Source organism: Falco punctatus (assembly GCF_963210335.1).
Source record: "Falco punctatus genome assembly, chromosome: 6".
Classification (NCBI taxonomy): Eukaryota; Metazoa; Chordata; class Aves; order Falconiformes; family Falconidae; genus Falco; species Falco punctatus.
The window spans coordinates 91,641,797-91,658,590 of NC_137585.1; the positions used below are offsets into that span (position 1 = coordinate 91,641,797).

Below are 16,794 nucleotides of genomic sequence, written 5' to 3' on the forward strand. Positions count from 1 at the left end.
GAAAGAATTAATCCTGTTATCTTCAGCCTTATTCTGAAAAATGTGTGTGAATGAGCTTTCTTTTATTTGGCTACATAAGTCAGCAGGAAAGAGAACTTAACATTCACCACGTTTATGAACTATTTTGGTTATACATACCTGGTTTCCATCAATAGCATAGTCATACTTGGTTGCATATACTTTCCCCACAGATACAGCAATAGCATAAGCAACAATAGCAATGGAAAAGGAGGCTGCCATCATCTGGGAAAAGAGGCTGACATCTGGAGGTTCGGGAGGCAAAAATCTAGCATTTAGAAAATAGATAGTGTTATCAACTTTGGTCAAACTCTGTTCTTACCAGAATTGTCAAGGAGTTTGAGGAGGTTGCTTATAATATGAAGTGTAATGTTTCAAGTTAATAAAAAGGTGGAAACAGCCCATTGACATACAGAACACGCTTATCTAGCTCACCATAGCCCAAATCCTGATGCTATTAGTCAGCAACAAAGCTCCCATTGTTCTCAGCATGACTGAGATTTGGCCTTATGATAGCAAAGTGAAAAAGTACATTTTTTGAAGCATTGAATAAAGGTTGTATTGAATAGTATGATGAATTACATAAATATGTTAATGACACTTCATACTACTGTTAACATACTTTTCAGAAGATCTCAAAAACATTTTATCCCCTACTGTGTTTCCACAAATTTTAATTAATCAAGCCCTGAATACCAAATGGAATGTGAAGGTTACTACTGTGAAGTGCTCTGAATCTTTAAGTGAAAGTCTCTGCCAGTGTAGTCCTCAACATCCTTGCTCCTCTGAGTATGGAAGTGATGAGATTGATTGGGATAACAGTAGTGCCATGAATATGAACCATAGTGGGATAACTCAGATACACAGAAATTAAATCTATGCAGAATTTTATTATTAAAAATACTTTTTTTTGTACATTTTCCTTAGTCATATATTCACTTCATGAGCATGAAGCAATTAATTCTCAGGTGAACTTCATGAATCAGGTAGATGTTTCTAATCCGATTTTACAGACGAAGGAAAACTGGGCAACATATTTAAGTGGCATAATTGACAGAGCCAGAAGTAAAACTCAGGAAATCTCCAGCTCTCATTTCTAAACTCAGGTTACAGCTCTTGATATCTCTTTTATGTCTTTTTCTCTTACCACAGTCATTTTTAGCCCATTAATATAATACCTATTTCCCAGAAAACAAAGGCACTCACCCTCTTGGAATGCTCTTAACAATGCCTGCATTGTATTTTTTTTCCAAGTCAGCAGCATATGAAATGCCAGTGGCTACTATTGTCTGTAATAAAATAAAACAACAGCTTTAATACTTAAAAAGGGTTCTTGTCTTCCTGTAGCTAGCCACATTTATTTTATCTGTTATCAGTGTTTGTTATGCTCCTTTGCTTACCACAATAACTTCTATTGGTATAGGTATAGGTATCTTGTGTTTGAACCGATCATTTATTTCTTTAACTACCATGCAGACAAAAATGGTGAGGAGTCCAGCAGTAAGATCTGCAATGTTGGTGGTACTGATTTTTTCAAATGTTTCAATAAGAGTCTGAAAAATAAAAATGACAACATAAAGCACATCCATGACCACCTGAAGGATGTAAAAATACTCATGAGAAGATCCAGATGCATGGGGTTGTGGAGGAGGCCAACTTACTGCTTTGTTCAGGCCTGAAGGAGCCAGAGGATAACATACTGTCCAGGTGCTACAGAATCAGTGAACGGATTTAATGGTGAATTTAACTGAAAAAGCCTAACTGCGAGAGCTGTCCACACAGGGGGCTCCTGCTTCCCAGCTTTTAGAAAATTAATACTAAGTAAGAAGAGCTATACCCCTGCCTGTGTTTTACCTCTACCTGTTCTTTGAGCAAGGAAGAGAAGATCTATAGCTTCTTCCACCTTGTCTGAATAGCAAGGGAGACCCCCATTTTTCTATATAAAAGACAGCTATAGCAGATTCATGGGCAAAACTTTGGTTCTGACGTATACACTGCATGCCCAGTGTATATGGTCTGTGGATTTCTACTGTTGACATACAGAGAACAAGTACGAACACATGGGTCCTGCCAGGCTGTGGAGAATCCTACACTTGAGAAAAGCAGTCACTAAACCTCACCTTACAGTACATTAACCCTCCCAGCAGAGTTCAGTCCCGGGCTGGAGGACTCTTACAACTGGGCTGCAATAGGCAGCTCCCTTCTCTACCCTTGCTATGCCCTTGCTTGGTCCTACTGTTTATTGCAAACAAGTGTAGAGAGGAAACATGAAGAGCTGATTATAGAAAAGCTACAAATACTCTTCTGCCCTCCTCCTAAGGATCAGGGTAATTCTCACTTGCCCCCGGTCTCCAAGAAAATTTAATTATCCCCTGCACAGTGAAGCAGCTTTAACGGAACGACCTGGTAGAAAAGGGCTTAGAAACAGACTTTTTGCATCCTGGTTAACTCCCCGAATACTGAGCTATCAGTTTAAAGGTAAGGGGAGGGTTGCAGCAGCAGTACCACTTACTACCATACCGAAAAGACCCTGGTTTTGAAATAAAACATCTGAAAGTGCTTAATCAGCTATGTTTTCTAAGCTAAACAAGAAGCCTTCCTGAAACACTGAATCAGATGCCTTTCTTCAGGTGACAGAACCCTTTCCTTGCCTGTGGTACCGCTTACCTTGGATGCCATTCTTACTGACCATCTCTGGCACTGCCCTACTTCACAGGGGAACAGTAATTTCCTAACTTTGGGTTGTGGATTCTTCTAATGTTGGATGCTTAGTGTTGTAGTTTGTCAAACACCACTTCTGAAGCAAGTCCAAAACTTGTTGAAGCTGACACAGCAAGTCACAGGTTGAGCAGACCAGAAATCACAATTTCTTTGCTCTACGCACATCTGCAAGCACATTGACTTGGCTCGCCTGTAAGAACACAGAACCTTTGAGCTTTAACCTAAAAAGTCAGCATTCCATTCAGGCTCGCAGGAGTGGGAAGAACTATGTAATTCCTTTTCAAGAATACTTTCTACTAAATGTACCACCCTTCAGTAATCATAAAAAATAGAGACAGAAAAACCTGCTCGATTAATGAGTCCATCACCCTGCTAGGTCTGCTCTGAAGTCTATTAGACATTACTTTGTCTCATCTAATTTTCCATGTTCTGAGGGAAATAGTTTAACTCTGAAAAGGCCCATAACTTTTTTTTTTTCCCCAATAGTCCACCAAATTTTTTTTTTTTTTAAATTTTGCCTTGCTGTTCGTAGTTATGTTCATCCTATTATTGCTAATCTAGATCTAGATATTTTTGCTAGTCTGGTCTCCTGAACTTACATGTAAAATCTTTAAATACACTTCTCTGTCTAGAACAGCCTCTTTTTTTAGAAATCTGTTATTCTAATGTGAAGTGTTATGGAAGATATAAAATACTACAAACCTGAATAGTTTTGAACTAAGTCAGTGACAAAACTCTGAATAATTTTCTTGGGAATGTCAACTATTCCATAATATGAGACCTCTAGGAACTCAATGTATCTGTAATCCAGCCAAGACATTTCTCTGTGTGATCATTTTCTCTAAGATCAACAAACGGAGTTGTGACAGCAACGTTTAGCCTCACCTTAGCTAACCAGCAGGTGAGGTACCTGCTGTAGTTCATCATTCAAATGATGATATGAAAACTTTTGATTTTAGTCAAACTGACTAACTTTTTCTGGTCTCTTCCCCAGTTATTTCATTACAAGCTTTGCATTTGTATCTATCTTAAGTTTTGTTATATAAAAAAGAAACCCAAACCCTAGCATTCAGCTTTCTAAAAAGTTGCAGTGTATGATCTGAGAAATATTCTTCCTGAAGCTTATTGATAGTTGGGAAGGAAAAAATCTTGCCTGGTGTGCTTAGTTAAATTTCTCTTTGGGAGAGGTTTGAATAAGATCATTTTCTCTAAGCTCAACAAACGGAGTTGTGACAGCAACGTTTAGCCTTACCTTAGCTAACCAGCAGGTACCTGGCCAAGGGTGGGAATCCACATCCTTCTTTAGATACTCACAAATATGGCTACAGCGTGGAATGCAGAACAATGCCCTTTACCAGAATGACCTGCTGGTTTAAGAGTGAAGAGGCTTGGGACCAGTCAGCTCTGGCAGATGACTTGACAGTGTTAAAGAATTAATGAAACAACCTTCACAATAAGCCAGAAAGCAAGGCGTGGGACAGAAAAATAGCCTCCAGAAGTGACAACCTAAAGAAGAACTCTTTTGCTGGATAATTACATTTAAACTTTATGTGGAAAAGACTTCAAGATGGCAATTAGATTTTCTGTCTGGGGAACCCTGAAAGCAGCTATTTAGAGCCCCACAGATACAAATGAACAGCTGAAGATCTTTGTGAGAGTGAGAATGCCCTATACTTACCACCATATATATGAGCCATTCCTGTATGGCATGGAAGCAGAAGATAAACGATTATATAAAAATTTTGGCATAAGCCCAAAATGTATTAGAAGAGCATACTTACATATATTATGGAAAGGACACCATTATAGTTTTTAGTTGAAACATTGAGGACTATTTTCAATTGTGACACAAGCACTTGAAAAGCAGCTGCAGTTGTAAATCCCCCAACTAGTGGATCTGCAAGGTACCGCACAATGAAACCAATCTGAAGGACTCCAAATATTACCTGGAAAAATCACGAAGAATAACAGCTTGCTAAACAACAACAAGGTACATTTTTATTTCTTGATTTCTCATGCTTTGTTCTTTTCTCTTTGATACAGAGTCTTAGGACCATATTCCCCTATTGCAGCCTAGTGTAGCTTAATAGCATGCCATCCAAGGAAATAAAGGAGACCTGAAGAAATGTGTGGAAGGATGCTCCAGGATATGCACCATTAGCACTTAGTTTCATGCATGTCTCTTGGTCTGCAATCACAGGGCTGTTCTTCTGTTGTCTGTGCTCCCAGTCATGCAGCCACAGACTCTGCCCAGGAGAAGAAGAATAATCCCCCAAAAGCTCTTCAGAGTTTGAGATGTTTAATGTGTCATGACTTGGCAGTGTTAAGTTAGGGGTTGGACTCGATGATCTTAAAGGTCTTTTCCAACCTAAATGATTCTATGATTAATTTTTGTGTTTTGCTACAGGAAAATGTCTTACTGCCCTAGTAGGTATTTCCATTAAATGGTTTTCCCATTAAAATTCAAGCAGTATCAACCTTGTGTCTTCAAGCCAACTATTTTACCTGTAAAATTCCAACCAGAAATGTGAGTGTACTAGCAATCAGCACTCTCTGTGCATCTCTGGATTCAGTGTCTATCAGTGTCCCAGTACCATTAGTCCCTGTAGCATTACTGCCATCTATGAGAAAATTATCATCAGGGGCCATGCTCAATACAACAGATCCCACCATCAAACTGACTACAGGGAACGGACCTGTAATGACAAACAGAACACACTAAAGTTTAATATACATTGAAAAGAAGCATTTATCAGACTAGACAAGCGAACTTTAAGTCAGAAAGTCCATATAATATTTTAACTGGGGTACATTAGTAGTATTAGGTGGCCAGGAGCCACAGGCACTGCAAATATGACACAAAGATACAATTTCTTCCTTAAATAACTTACATTGTAGATACAGGTGCAGTTTCATGCTTTGCTTAATCCAGTTTAGGGCTGTACCATGGCCAAAAGGGGCAACATGTTCCAACCATCGCCCTTATATCAGCACCACAACCAGACAAAACAGATCACTGATCCAGCTGAAACAACAGCTATTTAAATTTTTTTTTTTTTTTTTTTGGTCATGGTTAGTTTTCAGCTGATCCAGATTGCCACATAGCTACATGGTCAGGAATCTCACCGCCACGGTGGTGGCAGAAACATGCACCAAAGTGTAGGACCACATCTTTTGGCAGTAATGTAGTATTACATTGGCTAAAGATGACTGAAACTATACTTTGGGCAAGATACAGAGAGAAAGCGATGATTGTGTCAGCAACACACAATCTAAAAGTAATCATATTTGTTGCAGTTATTTACTAAAATTATGCAGAAAAGGAGAATGTCACAAAACATCTTAAAGAAGGATAAGCTAATTTTACAGATACCTTAGAGGACGCTTCATGATTAGGAGTATTGGAAAAAGCATAAAAAGGAGCATTTGATAACCTAGAAAGTAGGAATGTCAACATAAGTACAGGTGACAACTCAGACCTGGATAGCAAATGTGAGCTGATAGGTAGGGCAGGAAGAGGCTAAAAAAGTGGAGAAAACACACGGAAGTATTTGATGCAGCAGAGAAGAAAGTTGATGAAGGAGCCTATATCATGCCAAAGCTTTGGGAGGGGAAAACAATCTATTCTTAGTAGATATGAACAAGGAAAGACTGCGTTTTGTTAGAATGAAGAAAAAGAAACTTCAGTGATCAAGCTGTAATACTAATTCCAAATGTGAGAACTAACAGGAAATATATCCCATATTTTGAAGGAAGTATTCAGAAAGAATCAACAAGGTTTACCCATAGCCTTGATGTGAGGACCTAGAGCGAGGCTGGAGTAGACACACAGGTTCTGGGTCTCCGCGACAGGCAAGAAGATGATATTGTCCACAGTGATCAAAAAAGGGTGCAGCAAGGAAGGCTTGTAGAGAAGACTAAGAGAGCTGTTTTAGCCATCTTGAGCTTTAGCTGATAGACAAAATGTCTGTCCATACTGCCTACTGAGGCCTTGATCTTGTAATTTCTTGCACAGAGTGTAGCCAAAGACAAGATTTAAACTTCAGCACAAATGCAAGCAAAAAGCATGCAGGGACACAACTGAAGGTAGCTAGTATGCACAGTTGCCTGTACAGGGAAGAAATAAGCCTTAAGTCCCCCAAACCCACCAATACTAATATTCAGCAAAGCCAATTTGATTCAGAAAGTAGCTGTCTGGTATGAAAGATATCAATGTTCACAGCAAAGATTAACATTGTGTAATAGATAATTCACTGTAACTTGAACACATGCAGTTACCAACTGAGATGTGCCTTGATGTTCCCAGGAAAAAGTATGTCAGGATGGGAAAAAAGGCAGAATAGAGACCATATCCAACAGGAACTGCAACCAGCAAAGCATATGCCAAACCTGAAATGATAGAACATCAAAATGTTAGATTCAAAATCTCTCAACAAACTACTGTCTCGTCTAAAGTAGACTTTCAGAAAGATTTACTGCTTTTCTCTAGATACAATGCATTTTGTTTGTAAATCAGTAGCAGGCACATATGTGAGTATCATTGACTGTAAATGATCGTATATATGTGCCACAGTGTCAGTTGGATGAGTAAGTACTACAAGATGTTCCTGTATTTGTATAGGTAGCACAAAACATAGGTTCAAATGTGAAGTTTAAGTGCAAGTTGCAAGAGTGAATGGTCTGCCCATTGAGAGATAAGAGGGATAGGTCAAGTGTTCTAGTTACAGACAAATTTCAAGCACAGACTCTGAATTATTAAACTATAAATATGCTTCAGTATGTTCAGCCCTTCTAAAAATCAGGCCACTTTTTTTTCAGTATAAACATAAAATTATAACAAAGCTTATAAACTTAAAATACCAAAAGTAAATCACACAAATTTGAGAGTTTTGATCCCTGTCATCACCTTCCTTTGTATACCTGTGCAAGCTGTCAAATCCAACAAACAATGGGGAAAAAAAAAGCTGCTTTCAGTATCATATCCCATTTAGCTCCCACTGCAAGGTGCAATACTATCCTTCAAAGGTACCGCAAAAACCTGTCAAAGTTCAAAACAACTGAAGTTCTGAACTCACTATTGTTACTGAGGACTGCAAGCAGCACACACAGATGCTGGGAATTGGGGACTTTAGGGACCTCAGGATCCCAGAAGCCTCTTTATTGGCAAACATTTTGGCCAATTTTCCCTGTATCTCATGATTTAGCATTTCAGAATTATTATATTTTTTAAAAAAATTACAGCTAGATTTAGATTTGCACTAACTTGGGGGGGTTATATTTTGGGTTTTTTTTTAATACATGGGTGGGAGACCAAACAGTGTATTTCAGAAATCAGATTTAGAAGTAGAATCTAATTGTGAGAAAATTAGGCCCCACTGTAAAAAAAACAAAAAAGGGGGTTACAGTAAGGGTTATAACAGTTTTATATTATATATATATTTATATATATAACTTGTAACAGTTATAGCTGTTGTAAGACATATGAAAAGCCCATCTAGCCCAGCTCATCTTAAAAAGGCAGGGGGTGTCCTGTAACTGTGGCACTACCTTCAGGCAGAGATCTTCCAGCTCTGACACAGACTCTTCAGCACTGTGAACAAATCCTTAATCCTCAAGTCACCCTCTGCCTTTTGTTGTGTACAAACTTATAGAAGTTTGTAATACCTTTTTTTTTGCCAGTCTGTGCCTTCCTAGCATGCTCCGAGGGAACAGACAGTAGGGAATACTTGTGACTAATTGGGAATGCGTAAACTTCTTTCTTTGTTCCCAGTGTGAGTTTTTGCCCCCTTGTGCAAATAATTCCCATTGAGGGAAAACGTGGGGTTGACACTGCTAGCTTAACCTCCCCTAGTTCTGAAAAACTGTGAAAATAGCGTAAGAACACTATTGAGATGAAAGGAATGAATGTGCTGGATCACGTTAGGGTTACAGCTAGTGTTGTCTTTGACAGTGGACCTCATCAGCTGCCTCAGGCAGAATGGTTCTGCCCTTTAAGTCTTCCTTAACTAGCTTATTTTAATTAATTTCTGATTATTTCTGCCACTTTTCTATTTGTTAATTTACAGAATGCTTTCCTAATAAATGGAATAAGGAAATACGGAAAACTTAATATTGCAAGCCATGTACTGTCAATATCCATCAAGTTTAAATTTTTTTTTAATGTAAATACACCACTGCCTCCTTGAAGGCTGTTGTCTGTGGATACCTGAACAACGTTATGGGCCAAATTTTAAAGGACAGTAGATATCAAGGTTGCATTAGTTTGGGGCAATAACGACATTTTTATGGGCGGCTGCGGTAGAGCTGTAGGCTCAGATAACCAAGAAAGAGAAATAAGACCACATGACCTATCCATTTATCACAATGTAATAAAAAAATTCAAATATCAAAATGAATACTCTTGGAGTAAAAGGCTTGGGAGAAAAGTTAAAACACACATCTTGACAGCACGTGGAAGGAAATTTAAATCTTCTCGCCACACAGAGAAAGAAGGAATAAATTAAAACCATCAATTATTTATTGCAAAATAATACCTAATATCTAGTATTAAATAACAAGTCTCAGATTTGTAATTCCATCTGCATAACACGGCTGTGCTCAGCCAGCTCCCTTAGGGGAACGGGGGCCCCTAAGTGCCCGGCTTTACCTTGCAGGGTGGCCACCAGGCCGGTGCTGACCCCCGAGATGACATCGCTGACCAGCCACTCCTTCACCCGGTAGTTGGGCAGCCACTCCAGGACAGGCAGAAAGGACCTGGTGATCTGAAAGGCTCTTTTTCTCGAACACCTGCGAGAAAGCAAGTGATGCACGTACCCCACGGGAAGGCGGCTGGGAAGGCCCCGACGGCCCCAGGCGGGCAGGGGGCTGGGGTGACGGGCATTGGGGCTGGGGTGACGGGCGTTTGGAGAGGCAGAGGTGGGACACGGTCCTCTGCCGGGCAGTGATGGGGCGCGGGCTGGTGCCAAAGGTGCCGTCCCCTGAAGGAAGCACCCTGGGGCCAGCCGCCACCACCGCTCCCACGCGAAGGGAAGGAAGGGCAGCCTATCGACCGACGGGCGTTTCTGGGGCCACTTCATCCCTCAGCGGGCGGCCGCTCCCCGGCGCCGGCACCGCGCGTCCCCCCGCCCCCGCCCGCTCCCTCGCGGCCCCCCGCGCCCGGCGCGCCCCGCTGCCGGCGCCTGACGGGCCCCCGGGCGCTGCCACCCACCTGCAGGCCGCCTGCGCCCGCTCGCGGAGTGTGGGCGGCAGCGGCAGCCGCCGCTCGTTCTCCTCCTGGAAGCCCGCCTCGCTGTAGATGGGCCGCGCCACCACATAGTGGCTGAGCTCCGCCAGCGGCTCCTCCGCCCGCTCGCCCGCTGCCATGGCCCCGCCTGAGGCGGCGGGCAGGGAGCAGCGCCCGCGCCGGCACCCCCTGGCGGCCCGCCGCCCGCGCCGCCCGCTCCCCCGGCCGCCCGCCGCTCGGCAGCCCGGGCGCGGCGCGGCCCCGCGGCGCAGAGCTGTCCGCGTCCTGAAGCGGCGGCTCAGGCGCGGCCCCGGCCCCGGCCCCGGCCCCGGCCCCGGCCGCCCACGGCTCTACCTGCGCCCGCGCCCGCTCTCCGGCGTGCGGCAGGGCGAGCCGGCCCCGACGCAGCGGCATTTATTTATACGGCCGGCCGCGGACGGGCGCCTTATTTACGGGGAAACAGAGACCCGGCTCCGGGATGGCCCGGGCGACGCCTCCGTCCGCCCTCCCCCTCGGCCCCCAGTGGCCCCCTCGCAAGCCCTGCCCCGGGCTGGCGCTCCCCGGCGCGACCCTCCCAGCCCCGCGGCGGCCGCTGCGCACCCGTGCCCCGGCACCTCCCGTCCCCTCGGGGCGAGGGGCTGCATGTCAAAGCCGGCCGCCCGTGGCAGGCCGCCGCGGGGGGGAGCTGCTCCCGGGTGCGGAGCGGGGCCGGGCGGCCGCACACGAACCCACCGGCCGGTGCGCGGCCTCGCCCCCCTCCGCCAGCCGCCCTGAGGCACCGTCGGCCCCGCGGCGGCCTGCGACAGGGGGCGAGTGGGACTAGCCGCTCCGTGCGCTGCCTGGCCCACAGGGACATTTCCTCAGTTTCCAACGCCTGGCTTCAGCCCGTGATCCAAGCGTTGGGAATCGGCTCCGGGCAGAGGTAGAAACGCCTCAGAGCTGCGCTGCTCCCCGAGCCACCCCCGCGGGAGGGAGAAGGGGCTCGGGCCCACAGGCCGGCCCTCTGCGCCACACCGGGCTGCGGCTTCTAGCTCGCCTGAGGCGGGTCGGCGGGAACGAACTCCCTGGCAGCTCGGCTGTAACTTAGGATCAGAGATAGGACTGGGGCTGAAAAAGTCAACCCCGCACGCTGAGTGCTGCTAGCTATGTTGCCGCTCTTCCACGTGAGGTGCGGAGGTCAACCTAGAAAAGACCCGGCAGGAGTGAAGCAAACATGTGCCCTCCTCACACAGAGAGGCTTTCCAAAATCAGGACAGGAGTCCTGTTCCAGCCAGTGCCGAAGAGGTGCCGAGGGCACACCCTGAAGGCACTGCATCAAGCAAAATCCTTGCACAAACTACTCGGGTACGGATATTCCCGACGGCCTTGGTTTCAAAGTGTTTCAGCACAGTCCTCACTTCAGGCGTGTTGAAGCCAACGTTGCTGAACTGGAAAGAAGCTGCTTGCTGAAAAGTATGCTTTGTAGCGTAACACTGTGCAGGTTTTCTAATTCTGCAACAGGCTTCCCCTGCTGCTGTACTGTTAACAAAAGCCTAGGTAAACTGCTGAATTGCTTTGATCTGAGCAATGCTGCATCAGGCAGTGGAACAACCAGCTTCCTAGACCGAGTCCCAACGTTTTGTAGAAGCTTGTAAGCATGGCACTGGGGTGTGTAAAAGCTGAGAGTTAATGCCTAACGGTAGGACTTTTTTGTTTTAAGGAAAGTGGTCTTATATAAACATTACTCGCTCCAGCGTGGGAAAGCTTTCAGATTTTTTTTTGCTAGCGGATAAGACTACGGAGAATTAATGCTGGAAAACAGAAGAGCAGCTTGATTCAGTTAGGCATATACTAAAGCACATACAGAAAACTGAGCTGACATCAAAACTGAGTAATCTATTGAGTTAGAATCCACTCCTGATAAAAGCAGGTAGCATGAAAAGTGGTTTTGAAAAGCTGTTGTGGTAACGTCTTCTTAGGTTCTAAAAGTAATGCAAAGACAATGAAGTGACTTCAGAAGGTATAATGGCTTCTAGGTCAATCATTAAAGCATAGAATAGTAGAAAAGACATTTGCAAGAACCCAATATAGGTGCCACACACACTATAAAGTCAATTTTCAGGACTGGATGTGTATTAGATATTATTTTCTCCTAGAATATCTACAAAACTATGATCATCTTATTCAATATTCAATCTAAAATAGGATTTTAGAAGAGAACTGGTTATCTTCTAAAGAAGGAAAAGATAATACTGAACAAGGCAATTCATACAGGAAGACTACTGTCAGAAGAATCTGAAACGACTAACTTGTGCTCCTTGGAAATTTGTTTCCTGCAGGATGCATCTGCCTGAAGGGAACTCCAAGGTTCAGCATCTCAAGTGCTGTAAGATCATCAGCAGATGTTGTATAGATAATAACCCTGTAGGACCATGCGTATTGGCAGGACAGAAGTTTGTGTGTTTGAGGACAAGAGGTTTCAAGCATCGGTGTAACACAACACACTCACCAAAATTTGAAAAGGAAATTATTTGAGGAAGAGGATAAAGGATGCAAAACCTAGCTCTGTGTGAATTCAGAAACAATGAGTGTCTAAACCGTGATGTTGCTGACCCCACTTGGGATGTTGCCCTGTGTAGCATCCCCTTCTCCTGAACACTAACCCTTCAAGCTAGAAGGCAGGCTCTTCCCTTCCTTTTACAACTTTAGCGCCTTTTTTTTTTTTCTCTCTTTTTTTCCCCCCCTTTCTTTCTTTTTTTTGTTAGCTTGAAATCTACATCAGTCTTCTGAATCCTTTTGTTCACCTTATTATTTGCTACTATTTCCTAATCAATGCCATCTCCATTTTGTACTTGGTATGAGATAAAACCACTGAGGAGGGATATACAGCCCATTTCCAAGTCCCTGCTTACAGTATCACTGTATGCTCTATTCCCAAGTCCATAACTCTAAAATGCCTAAGTCCTATCTGGAGAAGAACCAAAGCCTGAGATTTTGTCCTTACTGGCCAGGAGTAACAGTCCCTCCCTTCCTCTTACATTGCCTCTTTTCTGTACCGTGTCTTAAAAGGAAAGCAGTACATTAGCACCTTCCCAGCCAACCCAGCATCTTCTTCCAGGAATATGGATTTAAAACTCAGGCTAAGATGTAGAACAGGGTCTCACCTTCTAGGTGCACAGCTATTAAGCCATCTCACAAAACACGATTATCACCAAAACTACTGCCTCTTTTGGCTGTGGCTTCAAAGAGAAGAGTAAATGCAACCAGACTACAGTCAGTCTGGTCTTAGGCAGCAGAACAAAGAAAAGGATTTAAACTGTGACTTAAGTAGTCATAGCTTAAGCAGAAAGTTTTGTGGGCACAATCACAATGGCAACTGGTCTCCAGTTTTCAGACAAGTTTTGAAAGATGCTTCCCACTTCCATTTTCCCTAGTAGCTGGCTTTGGTATCTCCTCACTTCCAGTAGACATGATGTGCTAGTATCTGACTTCCACTCACTAAACCTGGGTGCACCCAAGTGTGATTGGGAATCTGAACATCCCAGACTTCGTTGTGTTGATGAAGACTTAAGACCACCTTGGCAGAGGTCAGAAGGGAATTCTCTAGCATATACAGCCCTGGTCGGTAGGACTGTAGCCTGCTCCCTGCAGCTGTCCCAAAGCTGGAGATGGAACAATGACATCCTTTTAGGACAGACTTGCACTCGCAGGGGATAATAGGAATTTCCTACACACCACAATTGCATTTCAGAGTGATGGACACAAAACTAGAGGGACTGTCTTGTTTTCCTCACAAACACACCTTGCAATGCCCATCCCTATTTGCATATTGCCTCAAGAGCAAAACACAAGTACTACATCTTATACAGAAAATAAAATATTCCACCTTATTCTTGAACTGGGGATGCTCAGTTCCAGAACTGTGTTTTTAGATGCTACACAATTAATGTACACAGCAGTATTCAGCAGAGAGTACTGGAGGACTGGAAAGACTGAGAGCCGATTTCCCAGCTTGACTTTATCTGTAAAATGATTTGTATCAGGTTGCATCAGGACCCAGACTACAGTTGCCACTGGAATAAGCACTGTCCAAAAGGCAAGGCAAAATGGGGGTATTTGTTCCCAAGAGCTTACGAAGTAAATTCAGTATTTCAAGAAACACTTGAGAAGCGAGGCAGTCATATAATACTTCTCAAATAACTTCACATTTGGAAAACCAAATGTTATTTCAATGCTGAGTAAAAAACAGTCCTTTCACACTTTAAAACAAGCCTGGAAAGCACAGTGTCTTTTCAATGAGGCTATGTAGTTAGGGACTGCTGTGGCAGCAAATACAGGTAGCACTAATGCAAGAGTACATTTTCAGAAAAGACTGCACACAGTTTATGTTATTAAAAAAGATTATTATCAGATGGTTGCTGCAAAAATAGAAAAAGGGGAAAACATCTTGCCTAGCTAAGGGTGCTTTCATTTAAGGAAACATCAAAGCATGTAGTTAGGTTTATTAATATTCAGGTCAGTTCTCTCGCACCCACCATGACCTCACTGCTTTCTTGACTCAGCAGAAAAAGGGGTTTATGAAAAAGACACGAAAACACATCTCAGTATTTTTGAAAGCTACTATCAGTTAAATCTGTTAAAATGTTTTTAGAATTAATACTCTTGCCTGTGCTTCCCCACCAAAGTTCTGAAAATGCACGATCCTACTTTCGTAAAGAGGGGAAAAAAGCTCCAAAACAACCAAACAATTAACTTTGACATTACTTAGAATATAAAGAGCTCTGAATTCTTACTTCTGGAGACATATCCAAAATTAAATCAACTGGCAAAAAACAGTAAAAAAAATTAATTTTGATTCCACCAGTATTAGTGGAGATGTAGCATTTTTTGCAGATCTTTCCTACAAAACAGGCAAATGTGACCAAAATCTGACCAAACAGCCTGAAAGATCAAGAGTTAAACCCATGAAATTTTGATTCGCTTTTTCCTTGTGTATCAACCATAACTTCAAAAATTACCAACAAGAAAACTGTACTTAAAGTAGTTGAGAGCCTGTAGGAGTTTGGGTTGATCATGTATGAAGTATTGTGAAACAATGCAAATACAAAATATTCTGGAAGATTTGCCATCTACAGGAATTTCCGGATCTATTATTTAAACTTCTAATTTTACAAAAGAAACATGCTCTTTCCAAGAATAGTTCTACAAAGCAGGCATCACAAAATATTTTCAATCTGAGTAACAAAAGTTTATTTTTATGTGAACAAATCTGGGACTCCAAAGAGCTAAGCGTGTGATGATGCAACTCTGTCAAATGTGTGTGGCCATCCACAACAGACAAGCAGAAAAACAGTAATGGTAATATCTGCAACAGGGAATCTGGTAAGTGATACAAATAATGAACAAGACAGAAGAAATGACTGGAGGCAAAGTAGGTGGTTTGTGGGTTTCAAGCAATCTCTTAATTTTTAATTGAGGAAACATTCTCTGTGGCCTGATACACACGGGGTTTTTTGTCTCCTTGATCTCTCAACAAGTGGGTCCCCATCTTCCAAGCAGCCAGCAGGAAACTGCTAGGCTATTACATATGTAAATTAGAGGGCAGTGCACAAGTACCATATCTTGCATGCGTGGGGCATGTTTAAAAATACCAGGCATCCTTTCAGCTTCTGAGGGAGCAGTTCATAGCACTATGCACTCCTTCAAACTTCAGTCATGCTCCACAGCAAAAATTGCTGTAAAGCATTCAGACTTCCTTCTCAAGAGGAAGTATTGATAATATCGGTGCGTTCACAACTACCCATTTTTGTTCTAAGATAACTGTTTGGGAACAAAGAGTCTGGTGCATTATACCTTTCATTGTAAGTTTCTAATTATCTACCTAATTATTTACTTGTAATATAGAAAGAAATGCTTGAAATTTAATAAGTAGATAACAACAGTAAATAGTAAGTAGTATTTGCTTTTGTTCTGGGTCTTAAAGTCAGAAAAGCCAGTGAGTTTTTAGTTCTGTTATTAAAAACAGCACTTGCTGTTATACCTCTAAGGCTTCCAACCGCAGTCTTTAGATCAGACTGGAAATAACTTTCTACCATAATTATACCTGTGTGTATTAAGGGAAAATCTGTAGCTTTTCCTGAAAGTTTTGATATGAATAAACAAGTCTCCAGTGTCATAGAACCTCTGAGAACACATTCTGTACTACTCCAGCAAGGATAAAATATTTCTTAAAAACATATGCATTCTTGTTTAATATGTTATGTTAATATGCTTTATAGTACTTAATACACTGTTTAAATTGTAAGCTAAACAAATCCTATTTCCAGAGCAATCAAAACTACCCTATGAAGAAGGCTGTATTTCCACAGAAAGTTAAATATCACCAAGTTAGAATTATATTTTGTTCTTTGTGTATATACCTATTAACTCTGATGAGATAATATACTGGGAAAGATTTACACAAATAAACCCAGAAACTCATGAACTTGAACAACCCCTTTAATATAACAAACATATCCAACTTTCAAATATAAACTGGAACCAACTAACAAAAAAACTCAAACCAACTTTCTGAATGCAAAAAAGGGCTTATGCAAAACAGTGCACATTTGAGGTATCGTATCCATGAAAACAAAACAAAACAAACCCAACTAACTACATTTAAAAAGATTTTTTACTTAGCAAGACAAAAGAAGTTAGGTGGAACATACAGAGTAAACAGATTTAAACAGTGTAAAAATACAGCATGTTAATACCAACCAACCCCAAACTTTGGTTATGAAAACTGAAATAGTCCAATATATTAAAGAAAAATAAACCTGAGGCATGCAAAATACCATTTTGTTAAAATAAAC

The 16,794-nt window shown here is 42.3% G+C and overlaps 1 protein-coding gene across 5 annotated transcripts in view; it reads right to left on the bottom strand.

Annotated features, from left to right (window-relative positions):
* The window catches only part of SLC26A4 (solute carrier family 26 member 4), a 33,345-nt gene extending 17,068 nt beyond the window's left edge, over positions 1-16,277 (bottom strand). For 2 of the 5 annotated variants that reach the window (XM_080392753.1, XM_080392752.1), the window contains exons 1-8: positions 9,947-16,277; positions 9,386-9,525; positions 7,018-7,128; positions 5,245-5,435; positions 4,521-4,685; positions 1,419-1,571; positions 1,225-1,307; positions 139-286 (exon numbers count right to left, since the gene is read on the bottom strand). In XM_080392753.1, coding sequence (XP_080248879.1) covers positions 139-286; positions 1,225-1,307; positions 1,419-1,571; positions 4,521-4,685; positions 5,245-5,435; positions 7,018-7,128; positions 9,386-9,525; positions 9,947-10,101 — 1,146 coding nt within the window. In that variant the 5' untranslated portion in view covers positions 10,102-16,277. The other 3 variants (XM_080392751.1, XM_080392750.1, XM_080392754.1) reach the window with 2 other exon arrangements.
* Positions 16,278-16,794: the final 517 nt, after the last annotated feature.